The sequence below is a fragment of the Saimiri boliviensis genome, chromosome 14, assembly GCF_048565385.1.
Source record: "Saimiri boliviensis isolate mSaiBol1 chromosome 14, mSaiBol1.pri, whole genome shotgun sequence".
NCBI classification, from domain to species: Eukaryota; Metazoa; Chordata; class Mammalia; order Primates; family Cebidae; genus Saimiri; species Saimiri boliviensis.
In genome coordinates, this window is record NC_133462.1 from 21,371,490 (window position 1) to 21,393,092 (window position 21,603).

At 45.6% G+C, this 21,603-nt stretch overlaps 1 protein-coding gene across 6 annotated transcripts in view; it reads right to left on the minus strand.

The window, feature by feature from the left end:
• Positions 1 to 3,995, minus strand: part of LSM14A (LSM14A mRNA processing body assembly factor) — a 66,902-nt gene extending 62,907 nt beyond the window's left edge. For 3 of the 6 annotated variants that reach the window (XM_039465596.2, XM_074386578.1, XM_039465595.2), the window contains exon 1: positions 3,680 to 3,995. In XM_039465596.2, coding sequence (XP_039321530.1) covers positions 3,680 to 3,800 — 121 coding nt within the window. In that variant the 5' untranslated portion in view covers positions 3,801 to 3,995. The remainder of the gene's footprint in view (positions 1 to 3,679) is intronic. The other 3 variants (XM_074386579.1, XM_074386577.1, XM_003937329.4) reach the window with 1 other exon arrangement.
• Between the last annotated feature and the right edge of the window lie 17,608 nt (positions 3,996 to 21,603).

Below are 21,603 nucleotides of genomic sequence, written 5' to 3' on the forward strand. Positions count from 1 at the left end.
CCAGCCTGACTAATATGGTGAAACCCCATCTCTACTAAAAATACAAAAATTAGCAGGGCATGGTGGCACATGCCTGTAGTCCCAGCTACTTGGGAGGCTGAGGCAGGAGAATCACTTGAACCCGGAGGTGGAGGCTGCTGCAAGCCAAGATTGTACCACTGCACTCCAGCCCGGGGTGACAGCGAAATGCAGTCTCCAAAACAAAACAAAACAAATTTCATTTTACCTTACATATCTTTTCAGTCTGTGTAGTTAGACTTCCCAATGACACTCTGGGGGTGGGGGTTCAAAAGACAATTCTAAAAATGCTACTCAAAGAGATTAATTCTTAATCCATAGCTTAAAAAGAGTAACAGGGATCTCTACAACCAAATACAGAGATCCATGAATAAACTTTTGGCTTTAGGCAACACCTATAATCCTAGAAACTTCGGGAGACTGAGGTGGGTGGATCATTTGAAGTCAAGAGTTTGAGACCAGCCTGGCCAAAATGGTGAAAACCCACCTCTACTAAAAATACAAAAATTAGCAAGGTGTGGTGGTTGGTGCCTGTAGTCCCAGCTACTTGGGAGGCTGAGGCAGGAGAATCACTTGAACCTGGGAGGTGGAGCCGGCAGTGAGGCGGAGATTGTGCCACTGTACTGAAGCCTAGGCAACAGAGGGAGACTCAAAACAACAATAACAACAACAACAACAAAACACAAAACAAAACAAACAAATGAAAAGTTTTGGCTTTAATCTGCTGGACTACCATTATTCATCCCAATTTTGAAATGGAATGTGAAATTTTCTGTTATCAAATTTCTCAACAAGTCATGTAAATTTTACAATTTTAAGATTGAATTCCTAACTTCTAATCTTGAAATCTGAAATTAGAGTCCAGTATTGACTAGACAGTTATAATGTAGTTTTGGATTAGATAGTATCATGTAAAATAATATGTAAAGTTCGATAATGTCAGTTTTTGCAAACACAATTAAATTCCCCAAACCTGTTACACATTTAACTCATACTGCTTAAGAAAAAGTGGCCAGGCACAGTGGCTCATGCCTTAATCCCAGCACTTTTGGAGGCCGAGGCAGGCAGATCACCTGAAGTCAGGAGTTGAAGACCAGCCTGGCCAATACGGTGAAAGCCTATCTCAATTTAAAAATACAAAATTAGCTGGGTGTGGTGGCGTGTGCCTATAATCCCAGCTACTTAGGAGGCTGAGGCAGAATTGCTTGAACCTGGGAGGCAGAGGTTACAGGGAGCCAGGATTGTGCCACTGTATTCCAGCCTGGGCAACAGAGTGCGATTCCATCTCATTTAAAAAAAAAAAAAAAAAAAGCATATAATGGTGTGAGATGAAATATCAAAGCCACGAATACAAACATAAAATTCAATGATTAATTTTTTTCACTGCCCTATTCATATATTTATCAAGTCATGACACAAAAAACAAATTTATATTTCATGTCAAATGAATTTAATTATTACAGACTAATGAAATATTTATTGACTCAAAGCTGCTTAAAAGTTTTTAAAATGTGGGTTAAAGTGTAGACTTCTCGGGTTCCTGCATAAAAGGATATATATGTTCATAGTTTTTAAAAAAGAACAAAAATACTTTAGAAATTTTCAAAGGTATGTTTTTTTTCCTTGTGAGGAGTAAAGACAGCACAGCCAATTTATTGAGTCACTAAACTGGCAAGACACTTTAAATTCAGATTAGGCAAAGCAACACTTTAAAAGAGGCTTTTTCATAATTTCATAAAGCCAGAAAAACTAACACTACACAGCTAAATATCTACTGTATTAAAAAAAATTAAAAATAAGGCCAATCAAAAACTAAGTTACTTAGGAAGCATCACTGGGAAAGTCTTTAATAACCACTAAATACCATCATAAGTATAGCGGATGTCTAAAAAGACGACAAAGCCCTAAGCCTACGGTTGTTTTAATGAGGTAATGTGTCACAACACAATGTTTCACAAGGTGAACAGGGAAATTTAGGGGTACTCCCTGGTTTTTCATACTTTTAAAATTAGACTTGGGGATTTTAAAGTGTATAATTTAATGATTTTCAGCAAATTTGCAGAGTTGTGCAACTATCACCACCTCGTACTACTCCTTTACTGTGTACTGTTCTATAGCATCAAGGTTCCCTACCTAGGTGTAAAATTTGTCCCAACACTAGGGCTGTTAAAAAGATTTATCAGAGGCTGGGCGTGGTGGCTCTCGCCTATAATCCCAGCAATTTGGGAGGCTCAGGTGGGTGGATCAACTGAGGTCAGGAGTTAAGACCACACTGGCCAACATGGTGAAACCCTGTCTCTACTAAAAATACAAAATTAGCCGGGCGTGGTGGCGGATACCTGTAATCCTAGCTACTTGGGAGGCTGAGGCAGGAGAATCGCTTGAACCCGGGAGGTGGAGGTTACAGTAAGCCGGGATCATGCCATTGCAGCACTCCAGCCTGGGCAAAAAGAGCGAAACTCCATCTCAGGGGAAGGGGTGGGGGAAAGGATTTACCAGAGCATCCAAAGAAATGTCCTTAAATACTTGATTCCGTGAAACCACTCCCCTATCAGTAAACGATTCAAAAAATTTTACAGATTACGAAAACCTTCCTTATCCTTGTACCTATAACCTATCTAGAGGATCCCTAAGCATGCTATGCAGTTCCCACCTCTACCAGAAGTGCTGGGAAAATCACCCAGGTTATCTAGCTTCCCCCAAAGTATTTTAAACTGTTGTGAGAGTTCCTTTAAGATTCAGGAGCTAAAGTTTATTTTCTTTCTGGTTTCCTGGAGGAGCAAATGCCCTGCACGTGTGAACGGAAACAAAACCCACACAGGCTCTAGCGATGCCAAATACTAATACTATGGGTAGGGGCACCCTCCTTCTCGACAGAATTCCCTTTCCCAGCGAGCCTTCAGTCAATGCCCACTGAGCCTGGATCAAAGGTCAAGCTTGCCTGGATCCAGAAGGGTCCCGGATCAAGCTTGAACTCGTTTCCAGAAGCAGGGGCGTCGGGACAGCAGCAAGCATTTTTACCGCGCGCTCTAATGAAGATGGTTGCACAACAGGCTTTCAGAATTCCGGTTTAACAGGTAAATACCGACAGAGGATGAGCCGAGGGAGATGGGATCTGCTCCACGGCACCGATGGCATTTCGAGAATGTCTGCGTCGCAGAGCAAACCCAAAGTTTTAGCACATTACTCAGAGTTCACCCGAGGAAGACCGCCACGAACAGAAATGAACAAAGTGAGAAAATGGGTGCTGTGGAGTCAACGCATCCACGATGAACTCAAGCTGGGCGGAAAAATTCTTTGAATACTCGGGCTTTGTTTTGTGCTAACACGACAGAACCCCCGAATTTCGGAGTTGGAAGACGCGTTTCTCCGTGTTCTCCCGCCCGTTGTCCCGACTTCAGGGCCGCCCGCCCGCCCGCCGCGCACTCAGTCCCGTAGTTCCCCGGGCTCCAGGCGCGGACCTTCCTGGGGGGCGGAAGCCAGGGAGACGCGGGGAGGCCGCGGTCTGGCCCGCGACGCCAGGGCCCGGAGAAGGGAGGGGAGCGGCCTCCCGGAGCTCCACGGAGGGAGGGGAAGGGGCGAGGAGGCTGAGGGCCGGAGCGGGGAGCAGCCCTGAGCGGCGCCCGGTCCGGCCCCCACCCCGAGGCCCGGTCCCACGTACCTTTGGCGAGGGCTACGGTGGAGTTTTCGGTGTCGATGGTGTAGAGGATGCCCTCGTAGCGGATCTCCGCCTTGGAGATGAGGCTGATCTTGCTGCCGATGTAAGGGGTGCCCCCGCTCATGGCGCCGCCGCCGCCGCCGCCCCGGGCCGCTCGCAGAGAGGCAGATCCCACGCCGCTGTCGCCCGCTCCGCACGCCCGCTCGCTCCGTCGGCGCCTACAGCAGCCGCTTCAGACCCAACATGGCGGCGGTGCCGGCTCCGCTACCCTCCCCCAGCCTCCCGCCCTCAAGTCGCGGCGCGGCGGCGGCCGCGGCGGCAGCGGCGGCGACGCGGGGCATGCTGGGAGGGCGAGGCCGCGCCCTCGCGAGACTTGGCCGGCGGCGGGTGGCTCCCGAATGCTCCGCGGCCTCGTGAGTCCTGTCAGTGCCTATTTACCTGGGCTACGACGGTGGTCCCGGGGCCGCGTGAGAGGAATTTCGGGGACTTGCTGAGTGCCTCGTGGCACCCGCTCGCTGAGGGCTGAAGAGGAGGCGCGCGGCCCTCCTTCTGACCCAGGCCGCGGCCTCTTTGTCGTGGGTCCCGTGTCTTTGCCGACGCGAGGCCCTCCGCCTGGAGCGCTGTTCCCCCCCCCCCCCCCCACCTCCGAGCTCTGGCGAGTCGCTGCTCATCCTTTTAAGACGCTGAACCTGCACCTCGTGGAGCTCCCACGGCTCCATTACCGCAGCCATCGCCCAGGAAGTTTCCCCCGAGGTTGCTCCTGGAGCTGGGACTCTCAAAAGGACCCCGTTTGTCAGCGCCATTGCAACTCACCAATCCCAACTATCAGTCTGTAACTTGGATCAATTCCGTGAACTCCGATTTCTGTGGAATTGATATCTCAAACGTTAAGGGTCCAAAGCCATGCTCCCTGTTTCTCCTCTAACCTGCTCCTTCACCACCGTTCCCCGTTGATGTAACAGGTACCATTTTCACCCAGCTGCTCAGACTAAAAGCCTTGAGTCAGCCTTGACCTCTGTCTTGCTTCCACATCTGTTGTGACTACACCTCTGTTATGTCTACAGAATATCGCCTAAATCCGACCCCTTCTCATCTCCATCCCTACAGCTGTACGACAAGCCGCGGTCACTCTGGCTAAATTACTGCAGTAGCCTTCTAAAAGTTGCCTTTGTGTCAGCCCTTGCTCTCAATACTGTATTCTCAACACAGCAGCCAGGGAGAACTTGTTAAAATCTAAGTCAGATCATGTCCTTCCTCTACTCACTCTACTGATCCCGTGTTACACAGAGAGCAAACCAGACTTTGCTTCAAAGGACATGCATGATTTTGCTTCTCGTTCTGTTCCAGTCACGTCTAATTTAACCAGTATTTGAACACTTTATTCCAATCTCTGCTCAGATATCACCTCCAGAGATGACGTCCAGAGATGACAACCTTGTTTAAAATAATACCGCCCACATCACTCTACATCCCTTTAACTCAGCTTGCATTTTCTTCATAGCGTGTATCTCTCTCAAGTATATCTGTTTACTTATTTGTGTCTGTCTCCTTCATTAGAATGTAAACATTTTGAGATAGGGATGATGTTTTGGTCACTGCTGTATCATCAGGGCCTGGTACAGTACCTGGCTAAGGGCAGCTACTCAGTTAATATTTGCTGAATGAATAAACAGCAGGATGAAGGTAGAGCACAGGCAGAATGGTGGTGAGCTGAGAGACCAAATGGCAAGACGTCTCGCATCTTAAGAGAGGGACGCAGGAGAGAGAGCTCTGATGGGGCTGGTCTACAGTGGCTACAAAGAAAGGTTTGGAAATCCCTGTTTCAGTACCAGGTCCTAAGAGGAAGTTGAATTCTTTGTTTTTGTTTTTTTTTTTTGAGACAGTCTCTGTCACTTGGGCTGGAGTGCAGTGGTGCCATCTTGGCTTACTGCAACCTCTGCCTCCTGGGTTCAAGCGATTTTCCTGCCTCAGCCTCCTGAGTAGCTGGGATTACAGGCACGCGCCACCATGCTGGGATTACAAGTGCGTGTCACCACGCCTAATTTTTTTGTATTTTTAGTAGAGATGGGGTTTTGCCATGTTGGCCAGGCTGGTCTCGATCTCCTGGCCTCAAGTGATCCACCCACCTTGGCCCCCATAGTGCTAAAATTACAGGCAAGAGCTATCATGCCCAGCAATTCTTTTTTTTTTTTTTTTTGAGACAGTTTCGCTCTTGTTACCCAGGCTGGAGTGCAATCGCGCGATCTTGGCTCACCGCAACCTCCGCTTCCCGGGTTCAGGCAATTCTCCTGCCTCAGCCTCCTGAGTAGCTGGGATTACAGGCATGCACCACCATGCCCAGCTAATGTTTTGTATTTTTAGTAGAGACGGGGTTTCACCATGTTGACCAGGGTGGTCTTCATCTCTTGACCTCGTGATCCACCCGCCTCGGCCTCCCAAAGTGCTGGGATTACAGGCGTGAGCCACCGCGCCCGGCCCCAGCAATTCTTTAAAGCAGGCGTCCCCAAACTACGGCCCGCAGGCCGCATGCGGCCCCCTGAGGCCATTTATCTGCGCCCCCCACCAACCCCGCAATTCAGGGAGAGGCACCTCTTTCATTGGTGGTCAGTGAGAGGAGCACAGTATGCGGCGGCCCTCCAACGGTCTGAGGGACAGTGAACTGGCCTCCTGTGTAAAAAGTTTGGGGACACCTGCTTTAAAGGCTAAATAATATCCCTTTGTATGGACATACCATATTTTCTTTATCAGTTGATGAACATTTGGGTTGTTTTCACTTCTGCTACTGTAAATATCCATGAATACCTCTATGGGCAAGTTTCTGTGGGAACATGTGTTATCAGGTCTCCTAGGAACGAAGTAATTGAACTGTATGGTAACTTTTTGAGGAACTGTCAAACTATTTTCCAAAGCAGCTACACTATTTTACATTTCCACTGGCAATTGTATGAGGCATCCAATTTTCTCCACATCTTCACCAACACCTATTGTTGTCTATCTTTTTGAGACAGGGTATCACTCTGTCACCCAGGCCAGAGTGCAGTGGCCCTATCATGGCTTGCTGCAGCCTTCCTAGTCTCAAGCAGTCCTCCACCTCAGCCTCCCAGGTAGCTGGGACCACAGGTGCACACCACCATGCCCAGATAATTTTTGTATTTTTTGTAGAGACAGGGCTTTGCCATGTTGCCCAGGCTGGTCTGAAACTCCTGGACTCAAGTGATCCTCTCACCTTGACCTCCCAGAGTACTAGAATTATGGGCAAGAGCCCTATACCCGGCTACCCACTTTTAAATTGGGCAATTTGTCTTTTTATTGTTGAGTTGAAAGACTTTTGTATGTTCTGGATACAAGTCCCTAATCAGATCTGTAATTTGCAAATTGTCTGTCTCATTCCGTGGGTTGGTTGTTTTTCACTTTCTTGATAGTGTCCTTTGAAGCACAAAAGTTTTTAATTTTTATAAAGTCCAGTTTATCCATTTTTTTGTTGTTGTTTGAACTTTTGGTGTCATATCTAATAAAGCACTGCCTAATCTAGGATACAAATATTTATCCCCAATGTTTTCTTCCAGTTTTATGTGTTAGCGCTTACATTTAGGTCTTTGATTTATTTTGAGCCAATTTTTGTCTATGGTTTGAGGCAGACTTTGAATTTTATCTGAAATGGAGATGGGATTAAGAAGCTTTTAGATTGGCTGGGCTCAGTGTCGCACGCCTGTAATCCCAGCACTTTGGGAGGCCGAGGCGGGTGGATCACGAGGTCGAGAGATGGAGACCATCCTGGCCAACATAGTGAAACCCCGTTTCTACTAAAAATACAAAAAACTAGCTGGGCTTGGTGGTACGCGCTGTAATCTCAGCTACTTGAGAGGCTGAGGCAGGAGAACCCTTGAACCCGGGAGGCAGAGGTTGCAGTGAGCCGATATCGTGCCATTGCACTCCAGCCTGGCAACGAGCAAGACTCTGCCACAAAAAAAAAAAAAAAAAGAAAAGAAAAAAGCTTTCAGATCAAACGGGATGAAGGAATGATTACAGGAGGAAGAGTGAGATATATGTTCTGGGAAGTAAGCAATTCAGTGTGGTCAGAGCAGAGGTATGCAGAGTATATTAGGAGTTAAAATGAATAGCAGTGGCCACAGCAAAGGTGGTGAGGGGCTTGTTTCTCCCATATTGCCCATCAGCCATCCCCTAGCCTCAAAGTAAAGACAAATATAGGGAAAAGACAGTGTACTAGATAGGAATTGCTTTGGAGAAGCCTCACAAATCCTTCAGGTCTCCTCTCCTACCCCATAGCTCCTCAAGTGAAGAAATTCTAGAGCTGCTACTGCTGAAAACATTAATGAGGAAGAATTTATATTTTTTACAAGCTATCAGGAGCTCTTAAGCAGGGAAGCAACAATGGATTTTGGATTTTTAGGAAGCTTAAGATGGTCACGAAATATGTCACAGTTCTCAACCTTGTTTCTGGTACATGAAATGGAAATTAATGTGCATATTACACTGTAGGCTACCAATTGATAGCTGCCCAGTTCCTGCCACACTACGGTGCAGGAAACCATGAGTTGCAAAACATAAAGTAGAATCTACAAGATTGGTGACTGGTGACTGATTGGGTGTAGCCAGATAAGGACTCCTAGTTCCAGTACTGAACACCTAAGTGAGTCCTAGGGCCAGTGATGGGCATAAGGAGAATGGATAAAGAGCAGTTTATTTAGCGGGAAGATGAAAATATTAATAGATGCAGATAATTTTGCCCTTGTTGATCTGGAAGTGCCTGTTGAGACACCCAAGCAATTGCATCTACTTCATAGTTGGTATGACCCTAGAAGTCGGGAGATCTGAAATGGAGATGTAAATTTGGGAATTGTTATAGATGGAAAAGGATAAGCTCGCTCTCAGTGGCTCATTTCTGTAATTCCAGCTACTTGAGAGGCACTCCAGCCTGAGTGACAGATTGAGACTCTGTCTCAAAAAAAAAAAAAAAAAAAAAATCCTGAAACAGGCAGATCCATAGAGTTAGAAAATAGTGGATTAGTGGCTGCAAGGGCCTGGGATATAGGGGTGAAGAGTGGGAATGGGAAGTGACTACCAATGAGTACAGGGTTTCTTTTTGGGGTGATGAAAATGTCTGGAAGTTGGCAGGGCACAGTGGCTCACACCTGTAATCCCAACACTTTGGGAGGCCGAGGTGGGTGGATCCTGTGAGGTCAGGAGTTCGAGACCAGCCTGGCAAACATGGTGAAACCCTGTCTCTACTAAAAATACAAAAAAATTAGTGGGCATGGTGGCACACACCTGTAATCCCAGCTACTCAGGAGGCCGAAGCAGGAAAATCGCTTGAACCTGGGAGGCAGAGGCTGCAGTGAGCCAAGGTCTTCCAATTGCACTCCAGCCTGGGCAACAAGAGTGAAACTGCATCTCAAAAATAAAAAAACAAAAAGAGAAAATGTCTAGAAGTAGATCATGATAATGGTTGCACAGCTTTGTGGATATGTGAAAACACTAAAGTATACACTTTAAAAAGTGAATTTCATGATATGTGAATTCTATTTCAAAAAGGCAAACTTTCTGTATAAAATGGCCCTATTAAAACTAAGATTATGTAGCAAAACAGCCACTTGCTTTTGAAATAATATTTAAGTAAAAAAGCTAAATACAGAGTTGTGTAAATATAAAGTCTTAATTAAAAGGAAAGAAACAAACCGCATATGAAAATAAAGCAGGAAAGTAGTAATTTTGAAATGTTTTAGTGCCATGATATTAGATATAAAATTTTAAGGTAAGTTTTTCTTTCTGTATTAGGAGGTGTGCTCTGTTTATCCTTTTATGTGTAAGCAACCACCCCCAAATTCAGTGACTTACAACAATTATCATCTTAAACCTCTCAATTTCATGGATCAGGCTTGGCTAAGCAATTCAGTTCTATGTAGCCTCAACTGGAATCATTGGGGACAGTTTGTCTGGTCTAGAGGGCCCAAGATTATCTGACTATTTTTACAGGATCAGCTAGAAGGCCAGAAATTTTGTGACAATGTGAAGCCACCTTACCTTTTGGACTATCAGCTGTTCTATTTGTGGCAGTGTTATTTTGAGTCTCTCCTGACCAGCAAACATGTATCCTAAATGATGCAAAAGGCAAAGATACCTAACATCAGCTGGGTGTGGTGGCTCACACCTGTAATCTCAGCACTTTGGGAGGCCAAGGCGGGTGGATCACCTGAGATCAGGAGTTCAAGACCAGGCTGGCCATGGAGAAACCCTGTCTTTAAAAAAAAAAAAAAAAAAAAGATACCTAACACCAACTGGAAATCTACTTTGTACCTGGTATTGGGTCAGTCATCTTACACACATTGGAGGAGACACATCTTACAAAGTTTTTTTTTTTTTCTTTCTGAGACAGTGTCTTGCTGTATTGCCCAGGCTGGAGTGCAGTGGCATGATCTCAGCTCATTGCAACCTGCACCTCTTGGGTTCAAGCAATTCTCATCCTCAGCCTCCTGAATAGCTGGGATTACAGGCGTGCACCACCATGCCCACCTCATTTTTCTGTTTTCAGTAGAGATGGGGTTTTACCACGTTGGCCAGTCTGGAACTCCTGACCTCAAGGCATCCATCTGCCTTGGCCTGCCAAAGTTCTGGGGTTACAGGCTCTTTGGGTGGCTGGTCCAAAGGCTGAGTTCTAAAGCCATGCGTGTCCATTGGTTCTTCTCAGAAGGAGATGCTGAGCCAGAGTTAAGAGGTTTATTGGAGGAGAAGCAGGATTGAGCAGGGAGAGCCCAGACTGTGCTGCAGATCTCACAACAATCTTGGCCAACCTAACAGAAGCCCTGGAGCAAAGATTGCTCTTTGGAGCAGTCCTGTATTGGTCAGAAATGGTTAGGCCCTCATACCCCTGCTGTGTTCTGTCATTGGGTGGGGTTGCCTGGAGGAGCATTGAAGTACTTGGATTGAAGGCGGAAGTAAATTTCGTTGGCTACTTTTTCACTTCTTGCAACAGCTGATGAGTTCTTTACGGAGGTCAGTAAAAATTAGGTGTAGTGGCTGGGCATGTTGGCTCATGCCTGTAAGAACCAAAGTGACTGAAGTAAATATTTTTTTCCCTAGAGAAGGCAAGCCTTTTCCTCTTGCCAGTCAACTAGATGAGGAGCTGATCAGTCAGACCCAGTCAAGAGTGGAGCTGAGGCCGGGCGCGGTGGCTCAAGCCTGTAATCCCAGCACTTTGGGAGGCTGAGGTGGGTGGATCACGAGGTCAATAGATCGAGACCATCCTGGTCAACATGGTGAAACCCCGTCTCTACTAAAAACACAAAAAATTAGCCGGGCATGGTGGCGCGTGCCTGTAATCCCAGCTACTCAGGAGGCTGAGGCAGGAGAATTGCCTGAACCCAGGAGGTGGAGGTTGTGGTGAGCCGAGATCGCTCCATTGCACTCCAGCCTGGGTAACAAGAGCGAAACTCTGTCTCAAAAAAAAAAAAAAAAAAAGGGTGGAGCTGAGGCCAGGCTCGGTGGCTCACACTTGTAATCCCAGCACTTTGGGAGGTCGAGATGGGCACGTCACAAGGTCAGGAGATCAAGACCATCCTGGCCAACATGGTGAAACCCCATTTCTACTAAAAATACAAAATTTAGCTGGGAATGGTGGCACGTGCGTGTAATCCCAGATACTCAGTGGGCTGAGGCAGGAGAATCGCTTGAACTAGGGAGATGGAGGTTGCAGTGGGCCAAGATCTGGCCATTGCACTCCAGCTTGGGTAACAGAGTGAGACTCTGTCTTAAAAAAAAAAAAAGAAAAAGAAAAAGAAAAAAGAGTGGAGCCGAGTTGGGGTTGGTTGAATTGCAGATTCAATTTCTGTTCACTTGGGTTTTAAATGGGTTTTAAGGGCAAGATGTCATCTGCGTGTCTTATGGGTTCCTTTTTCTAGTGGAATTTTGGACCCAAGCATGAAGAGTTAGTGGAGTTTTCTCTCTTTCTGTGAGGGAGACAGAAGACCCAGCCTCTTGTACTGCAATCCACTTAGCAAAAATGGAAGACTAGTGCTACGGTTTTAGTTCTTACATATTTCCATCTGTTACTCCAGCCCATAGAGATGTTTAAAGAATCAGTGGTTTCTTCTTAGCCAAGCAGAGCCCCATCCTCTGTGGCAGGACCTATCCTCTGCCTGCCCATGACCAGACTTGGCAAATGCCCCTACTGATCCTTAATTTTTCCTCACTTATGAAGTCTTGCTCCCTTCTCCAGAATTTAGTTCCTTTAGACTATTTTATGATATCTAAAAAATCAATATATTTTACTTTATCTGTTTTCCCCCATCTTCACAGTGAAACTGGTGTTTTATTTAGATCTTTTACAGCCTAATTGGAAGAGGAATTGGAAAGAGTTTTTTGGCCACATTTATTTTAAATTTAAATTTAATTTAATTTAATTTTTGAAATGGAGTCTCACTCTTTTGCCCAGGCTGGAGTGCAGTGGCATGATCTCTGCTCACTGCAACCTCTGTCTCCCAGGTTCAAACCATTTTCCTGCCTTAGCCCCCTGAGTAGCTGGGATCACAGGCGTGTGCCACCATGCCTGGCTAATAGAATCAGGCTTTCGCCATGTTGGCCAGGCCGGTCTTGAACTTCTGACCTCAGGTGATCCACCTGCCTTGGCCTCCCAAAGTGCTGGGATTACAGGTGTGAGCCACCATGCCCAGCCTTTGGCTATATTTAAATTCATGAGAAATGTATCTGTTACATCTTTAGGGAAGCCCTCCTAGCTAGTTTTTTTTTCTCTAAAGTTGAGATAGACTGCTGGTCCTTCATTTAAGCAATATATGATGCTGTTGGCTTGCATCTGGGAGCCGTGTGTTTTGGAAAATAGGTCCCTTCAAACAACAGACCCACTTTCATTTGGTGAACTTCTCATTCTGTGAACTCATTCTGTGAGAGGCACACTGAAACTGAGACTAATAATCATTGCTAGGGAAGGTGTCTCCCATCCCATACGTGCTCTGGGGTGCATGCACATTGAGTGGAATTGTTGCTGATTACTGTCTTTCTCTTACTGTCTCTTTCCAAAGCATGATCATTGAATTGATATAAAGACATAGATGGTACAATTTCGTAGTTTGCTGCTTCTTAGTTTAGTTACAGCAACCCACTATTACATGCCTTTACATCTAATATTAAAATGAGAAAACTGGCTGGGCATGGTGGCTCATGACTATAATTCCAGCACTTTGGGAGGCTGAAGCAGGAGGATTGCCTGAATCCAGGAGTTTGAGAGTAGCCTGGGCAATATAGTGAGATCCCAGCTCTACAAAAATAGAACAAAATTAGCTGCACGTGGTAGCATATTCCTGTAGTCCCAGCTACTCAGGAGGCTGAAGTGGGAAGATCTCTTGAGCCCAAGAGGTCAAGACTTCAGTGAGCTGTGATCATGCCACTGCACTCCAGCCTTGGCAACAAAACGAGGCCATCTCAAAAAAAACAAAAACCAAAGCACACCACTTAAAAACGGAAGTCAAGTAACTTAGTTTTAGTATTAAGGTGGAAGTCAGGATTTCAATCAAGTTGTTACAGTTCCACAATGTAGGTGCTTTATGCCATTTTAGGATGGCAAATATAATTTTTTATCAATTGACAACTTAAGTAGATGATACTGCTTGCCTGGAGATTTGTGTTGAGAAGGATTCTGAGGTTGTGTCTGAAATATCAGGAGCTTGTACTGTGATCAGTTGCCAGTGCCTTCCATGGACACAGAGTGGAAGAATGGTGCCACCAGGTGCAAATCTGTCTATACTGTCTGCCTCCTAAGTAAATACAGTAAAAGCATGACTAAGTGCTTTGTAAACTTAATAGTATTCTACAATTAGTTTTATTATCCTTACCATTTCTCAAATATTTGTCTACCCTAAAAACGAACAATAGAAATTGGTAAGACATGTATAATTAGAAAGTAATCAAAGTAGTGGAAACTCATCTAGGATGAATTTTTCTGAGGGAAAAAAAATTCTTTTTTTTTTTTTTGTGACAGGGTCTTGCTCTGTTGCTCAGGCTGGAGTGCAGTGGTGAAATCTCGACTCACTGCAACCTCTGACTTCCAGGTTTAAGCAATTCTCCTGCCTCAGCCTCCTGGGTAGCTGGGACTACAGGTGTGTATCACCACACTCAGCTATATTTTGTATTTTTTTAGTAGAGATAGGGTTTCGCCATGTTGACCAGGCTGGTCTCGAACTCCTGACCTCAAGTGATCTGCTGGTCTTGACCTCCTAAAGTGCTGGGATTACAGGCATGAGCCACTGCGCCCAGCCTGAAAATAATTTTTATTCCATATTTGATGATGTCAGGCCTGTCCCTCTAGACTCCCTGCCCACACCCCTAACTTAGTCCATTTGGGCTGCTGTAACGAAATATCACACACCATGGCTTATCAGCAAAAGAAATTTATTTCTCATAGTTCTTGAGGCTAGAAAGTCCAAGATCAAGGCTGACAGAGTCAGTGTCTGGTGAGGGACTGCCCCCTGGTTCATAGATGGCTTTTTGCTAAAATTTCACGTGGAGAAAGGGGCAAGGGATCTCTCTGGGTCTCTCTCTCTCTCTCTGTCTCTCTCTCTCTCTCTCTCTCTCTCTCTCTCTTAGACAGAGTCTGGCTCTGTCATCCAGGCTGGAGTGCAGTGGCATGATCTTGGCTTGCTGCAACCTCCACCTTTCAGGTTCAAGCAATTCTCCTGTCTCAGCTTCCTGAGTAGCTGGGACTATAGGCATATGCCACCATGCTCAGTTAATTTTTGTGTTTTTAGTAGAGATGGGGTGTGATCATAGTGGTCAGGCTGGTCTTGAACTCCTCACCTCAAGTGATCTGCCCACTCTGGCCTCCCAAAGTGCTGGGATTACAAGTGTGAGCCACCACGCCTTGCTGTCTCTCTCTCTTTTGAGATAGGGTCTCACTGTGTCACCTAGGCTGAAGTACAATGGTGCCATCATGGTTTATTGACATCATCAGACTTCTGGGCTCAAGCAATCCTCTTGTTTTAGCTTCCTGAATAGTCACTGGGACTACAGGCACGCACCACAACACCCCACTATTTAACTTTTTTTTTTTTTTTTTTTTTTAGTAGAGACAGTGTTTCACCATATTGCCTAGGTTGGTCTCAAACTCCTTGGCTCAAGTGATCCTCCCATCTTGGCCTCCCAAAGTGCTGGGATTACATGTGTGAGCCACCATGCTTGGCAAGTATCTCTTTTCTAAAGGCGCTAATCTCATCCATGAGGGCTTGACCCTTATGACCTAATCACCTTCTAAAGGCTCAACTTCCCAAAGCCATCCCTTTGGGGGCTAAGATTTCAACATATGAATTTTAGGGTAACATAAACATTCAGTCGGTTGTACTTCCCCCCAGTCCCCAAAGCCTTCAATGGCTTTAGTAGCTTCTCCTTGCTCTGTTCTCTTAGAATAACCTGGGTTATGTTGACGAAATCCTATGTGAGTTGGCCCTTGCTTAAATCTCTGGTCTCACCTCTTGTCTCCCCGACCAGTTTTTTTTTTAAAACTTTTTTTGCAATAATTTAAGTGAGATCTCTCTCCTTTACCTTCCCCCATTCTCTCTCTCTACTCCCCCTAAGCCTTAACTTAATAATAATATTTATTTATTTATTTTGAGATGTGATCTTGTCCTGTCACTCAGGCTGGAGTGCAGTGGCACAGTCTTGGCTCACTGCAACCTCTGCCTCTCAGTTTCAAGAGATTCTCCTGCCCCAGCCTCCCACATAGCTGGAATTACAGACATGCACCACCACACCTGTCTAATTTTTGTATTTTTGGTAGACACAGCGTTTTGCCATGTTGGCCAGGCTGGTCTCAAACTCCTGAACTCAAGTGATCTGACTGCCTCAGCCTCCCAAAGTGCTGGGATTACAGGAGTAAGCCACCATGTCTTGTCTAATTATATATATATATATATATATAAAATTTTATTTTTTGAGATGGAATCTCGCTCTGTAGCCCAGGCTGGAGTGCAGTGGCGTGATCTCAGCTCACTGCAACTTCCTCCTCTGGTTCAAGCAGTTCTCTGCCTCAGCCTCTGGAGTAGCTGGGATTACAGGCAGGCACCACCATGCCCAGCTAATTTTTTTTTTTTTTAGTAGAGTCGGAGTTTCACCATATTGGCCAGGCTGGTCTTGAACTCCTGACCTCAGGTGATCCACCCGCCTCGGCCTCTCAAAGTTCTGGTATTACAGGCGTGAGCCACTGTGGCCGGTCATAGTATTTTTTATATTATCGGTATTAGTCCGTTCTCACACTGCTAGAAATAAATACCTGAGACTGGGTAATTTATAAGGAAAAGAGGTTTGATTGGCTCATGGTTCTTCAGGCTACACAGGAAGCAGGGCTGGGGAGGCCTCAGGAAACTTACAGTTGTGGTGGGAGGGGAAGAAGAAGCAGGCACATCTTATAGAAAGAATGGGGCGGGGCAGGTGTCACACAATTTTGTTTTGTTTTGAGATGGAGTTTTGCTCTCTTGCGCAGGCTGGAGTGCAGTGGCATGATCTTGGCCTCAGGCAATCCTCCTGCCTCCACCTCACCAAGTGCTAGGATTAAAGGCCACCACGCCTAGTCCCTTCAAGCCTTTGTCCTGCATTCCAGAAACCACATGTAACTTCTCCCAGATTCTCCCCCTCAAGCCTTCTCACTGCAGCTCTCAGCCTAGATATTTTTCAGTTGAGGAGACTTTTCACTGCTGCCCTGAGATCTGCTGTCTGAAATAGTTGCGACCCAACCTGTACCAACTCTGTTGTCGTACGAATGTACTCCTTTACCAACTCTGTCATTGCACATTTTGGTGACATTGTCTATTTTCTTTGTTTTCTTTTCTTTTTTGAGACGGAGTTTCATTCTTGTTGCCCAGCCTGGAGTGCAATGGCGTGATCTCAGCTTACCACAACCTCTGCCTCCCAGGTTCAAGTGATTCTCCTGTCTCAGCCTCCCAAGTAGCTAGGATTACAGGCATGCGCCACCATGCCTGGCTAATTTTGTAATTTTAATAGAAACAGGGTTTCTCCATGTTGGTCAGGCTGGTCTCAAACTCCCAACCTCAGGTGATCCACCCACCTCGGCCTCCCAGAGTGATGGGTTTACAGTAGTGAGCCACCGCGCCCGGCTGGCCTACATTGTCTATTTTCTTGTCTATATTCTATACTGGCCTTTAAGTTGTCCTGAGAGCAAGGACTATGTATCATTCCAACACTGAATTTTTTTTTTTTTTTTTTTTTTTTGAGACAGAGTTTTACTCTTGTTGCACAGGCTGGAGTGTAATGGTGCGGTCTTGGCTCACTGCAACCTCTGTCTCCTGGGTTCAAGTGATTCTTCTGCGTGGTCCTCCCAACTAGCTGGGATTACAGGTGCCTGCCACCACGCCCAGCTAATTTTTGTATTTTTAGTAGAGATGGGGTTTCACCATATTGGCCAGGCAGATCTCGAACTCCTGACTTCGGATGATCTACCTGCCTCAGCCTCCCAAAGTGCTGCGATTACAGACGTGAGCTGCCATGCCTGGGCTTACCATTGCATTCTTAGTGCCAACTTGGCCTGGCTCAGAATAATGTAATAAATCTTGGTTAGATGAATTAATAGGTTAATTTTTTTTTTGTATTATTCTCACAGTAGGAGATGAGTTGGTTTTTTTTTTTTTTTAATTTTTTTTTTTTTAAAATGGAACATATAGCCGGGCGCAGTGGCTCAAGCCTGTAATCCCAGCACTTTGGGAGGCCGAGGCGGGTGGATCACGAGGTCGAGAGATCGAGACCATCCTGGTCAACACGGTGAAACCCCGTCTCTACTAAAAATACAAAAAATTAGCTGGGCATGGTGGCGCGTGCCTGTAATCCCAGCTACTCAGGAGGCAGAGGCAGGAGAATTGCCTGAACACAGGAGGCGGAGGTTGCGGTGAGCCGAGATTGCGCCATTGCACTCCAGCCTGGGCAACAAGAGCGAAACTCCATCTCAAAAAAAAAAAAAAAAAAAAAAAAAAGGAACATATAGAAATAATCACTTCTAGCTTTAAAGATTCTGTTTTAGGCCAGGCTTGGTGGCTCATGCCTGTAATCCCAGCATTTTGGGAGGCTAAGGCAGATGGATTGCTTGAGCCCAGGAGTTGGAGATCAGCCTGGGCAACATGGCAAAACCCCATCTCTATAAAAATTAGTTGGGCATGGTGGTGCATGTATGTAGTCCCAGCTACTTTAGGGGCGGAAGCAGGAGGATCACTCGAGCTTGGGAGTTTGAGGCTGCAGTGAGCTATGATTGCACCACTGCACTGCAACCTCGGGAACAGAGTGAGACCTGTTCCTTCCCCACAGCCAAAAGAGTCTATTTTAATACACAGGAGCTTAAAATAAGTTATTTGGGACATTAATTACTGCACCCATGTTCTAGGCTTGGTTTTTAAAGTGAAATGTTTTGCCTTAAATTCAAGTATTTTTATTCCTTTCTCATTGTGTACTAAGTTAACATGCAGATTTCAACTACCAGCTGAGTAGGTTTTTAAGATGTTTTCTTGTCGCTCTGTGGCAGACACCCATGGCTTTCTCATTCACCCCATCTGGGCCTCCAGTGTGGTCTAATTATCCCAAAAAGCCAAGAAGTGTTAGAGCAGAGCTTGATTACTCTAATGGCACAATGTTTTTACAAAGCACCTGATTCCTGAATAATTATCATTATCATATTTGTGTGTTTAGCCAAAAGCTTAATTGGATGATTCCAGAATGAAACAATGTTATAGGAGAAAAAAATCTTCTAGTCCTTTTCTTTGGAAGAATTAAAAAAAAAAAAGTATCACTAATACATGCATAAGGTTAAACAGTGAAATTATGCAGGAGGGTTTATGATGCATGGAAATCATTCTGGCCTCTCTCTCCCCAGCCGTGGTCCCATGGAGGCAACCATATTTAGTTCCTTCACCTGTTTCTCCTGGTGATTATTGTTGCCTGGAAATAATATGCTTACATCACTAGTTATTTTATTTTTTTGTTACAGAGTCTCGCACTGTTACCTGGCTGGAGTGCAGTGGTGCCATCTAGCTTTGCTGCAACCTCTGCCTCCTGGGTTCAAGCGATTCTTGTGCCTCAGCCTCCTGAGTAGCTCAGATTACAGGCATGCACCACCATGCCTGGCTAATTTTTGTATCTTTAGTAGAGACAGGGTTTCACCATGTTGCCCACGCTGGTCTTGAACTCCTGACCTTAAGTGATCCACCCATCTCTGCCTCCCAAAGAGCTGGGATTACAGGCCTGAGCCACCACACCTGGACTTATTTTAAATTTGTATTAATTTTAGGGGTACAAGTGCAATGTTGTTACATGGATCGATTGAGTAATGGTGAAGTCAGGTCTTTTAGTGTACCTGTCATCTAAATAAAGTACATAGTACCTGTTATTTATTTTATTTTTTTTTTTGAGACAGGCTCTTACTCTGTGGCCCAGGCTGGAGTGCAGTGGCACGATCTCTGCTCACTGCAGCCTCGAATTCCTGGACTCAAGCAGTCTTCCAAAGTAGCTTGGACTACAGGCATGTGCCACCATACCAGGCTAATTTTTGTATTTTTTGTGAAGACAGAGTTTTCCCATATTGCCCAGGCTGGTCTTGAACTTCTGGGCTCAAGAGAGCCACCCAACTAGGCCTCCCATAGTGCTGGGATTACAGGCATGAGCCACTGTGCCTGACCTGTACCTGTTCGTTTTTCATCACCCATACCCCTGCCAGCCTCCCATCTTTCCTAGTCTCCAGTGTCTGTCAGTCCACACTTAAATGTCCATTTGTACACATTATTTGGCTCCCACTTATAGTGAGACCATGTAGTATTTTTCTTTCTGTTTTTGAGTTGTTTCATTTATGATAATGGCCTCCAGTTCCATCTATGTTGCAGCAAAAGATGTGATGTCTTTTTCGTTTTTTAGAGACAGAGATCTCCCTCTGTTGTCCAGGCTGGTCTCTAACTCCTGGCCTCAAGCAATCCTCTCACCTTGACCTCCCAAAGTGCTTGGGTTACAAGTGAAAAGACACAATTTCTTTTTTTAATGGATGAATAGTATCTCATTATCACCAGTTCTTGATGCATCCATTTTGGACATTGTCTACTGATTTCCAGCTACTATGATAAATGCAGATTTAGCTTATGGGCCAAGTATGTAGAGAAATATGAAAGTTCTTTTCTATTCCTGAGTTACCTTTGTTTGCTCCATGCAGGCCTGCTGTCCAGGCTGTGTGCATGGTAGGGTGGGCCCATTATGGACATGTGCTACCGGTTGTGACTATGCATGGGTTTGGCTGTACTGACAGTTACATAGCATGAAGATGTCCCTGCCTCCTGGTCCTGCTTTTTGCTTGCATATCTTAGAGTGAGTCTTGCATCTTGGAGACTTTCATAAAAGTCACCATATTGGAATGCATATGAGAACGATGTAATAAATCATTTGTTTAGGTTCTCTCTATTTTTAGTGGACTTATTCACTGGAGGATTTCACTCAGGGTGATCAGGTAGGAAGCCATTCTCTAGACATTGGTGAACCTCTAAATGATAGATTGTGGGTGTTTTAAAACATTTGATTTTTGTACAGGCATCGTGGCTCATGCCTGTAATCTCAGCACTTTGGGAGGCCTAGGCGGGCAGATCACCTGAGGTCAGGAGTTCAAGACCAGCCTGGCCAACATGGTGAAACCCTGTCTTAAAAAAAAAAAAATTAGGCCGGGTGCGGTGGCTCAAGCCTATAATCCCAGCACTTTGGGAGGCCGAGGCGGGTGGATCACGAGGTCGAGAGATCAAGACCATCCTGGTCAACGTGGTGAAACCCCGTCTCTACTAAAATACAAAAAAAAAAAAAAAAAAAATTAGCTGGGCATGGTGGCGTGTGCCTGTAATCCCAGCTACTCAGAAGTCTGAGGCAGGAGAATTGCCTGAACCCAGGAGGCGGAGGTTGCGGTGAGCTGAGATCGCGCCATTGCACTCCAGCCTGGGTAACAAGAGCGAAACCCCGTCTCAAAAAAAAAAAAAAAAATTTAAAAAAAAAATTTTGTTTTTTGTTTTTTTTTTGAGACGGAGTCTCCCTCTGTTGTCAGACTGGAGAGCAGTGGTGTGATCTCGGCTCACTGTAACCTCCGCCTCCCAGGTTCAAGTGATTCTTCTGTCTCAGCCTGCTAGTAGCTGGGACTACAGGCACACGCCACCATACCCAGCTAATTTTTTGTGTTTTAATAGAGACAGGGTTTCACCATGTTGCCAGGATGGTCTCAATCTCCTGACCTTGTGATCCACCCGCTTCGGCCTCCCAAAGTGCTGGGACTACAGGAGTCAGCCACTCTGCCTGGCCTTTTTTTTTTTTTTTTTTTTGAGACAGAGTGTCGCTCCGTTGCCCAGGCTGGAGTGCAGTGGCGCGATCTCAGCTCACTGCAACATCCGCCTCCATGTTTCAAGCAATTCCCCTGCTTCAGTTTCTTGAGTAGCTGGGACTACAGGCATGCACCATCATGCCTGGCTAATTTTTGTATTTTTAGTAGAGATGGAGTTTCACCATGTTGGCCAGGCTGGTCTCAAACTCCTGACCTCAGTGATCTGCCTGTTTTGGCCTCCCAAAGTGCTGGGATTACAGATGTGAGCCATCTTATCTGGCCTCTTCATTTTTTAAAATTTTTCTTTTTATTTACAGAAGAACCCTTGCTTTTCTGGGGCAGGTGCACGTCAAGCTATACCACATGGCTGCTGTGTGAGACAGGTGAGGGGTTGGGTATAGAAAGATTCTGCTCCATGTCTTACTTCTACCCTTGGCTCTACCGGGAATTTATGGGGCAGGAGCCACTTGGTGGTCCCAAGGTATTTGTTGCTTCCTGCTTGACTGCTATTGTCCTCTCCGCCTCCCCTCCATGCTCATTCCAGTCCTTGTCAGCCTCTGCTTCACTCCAC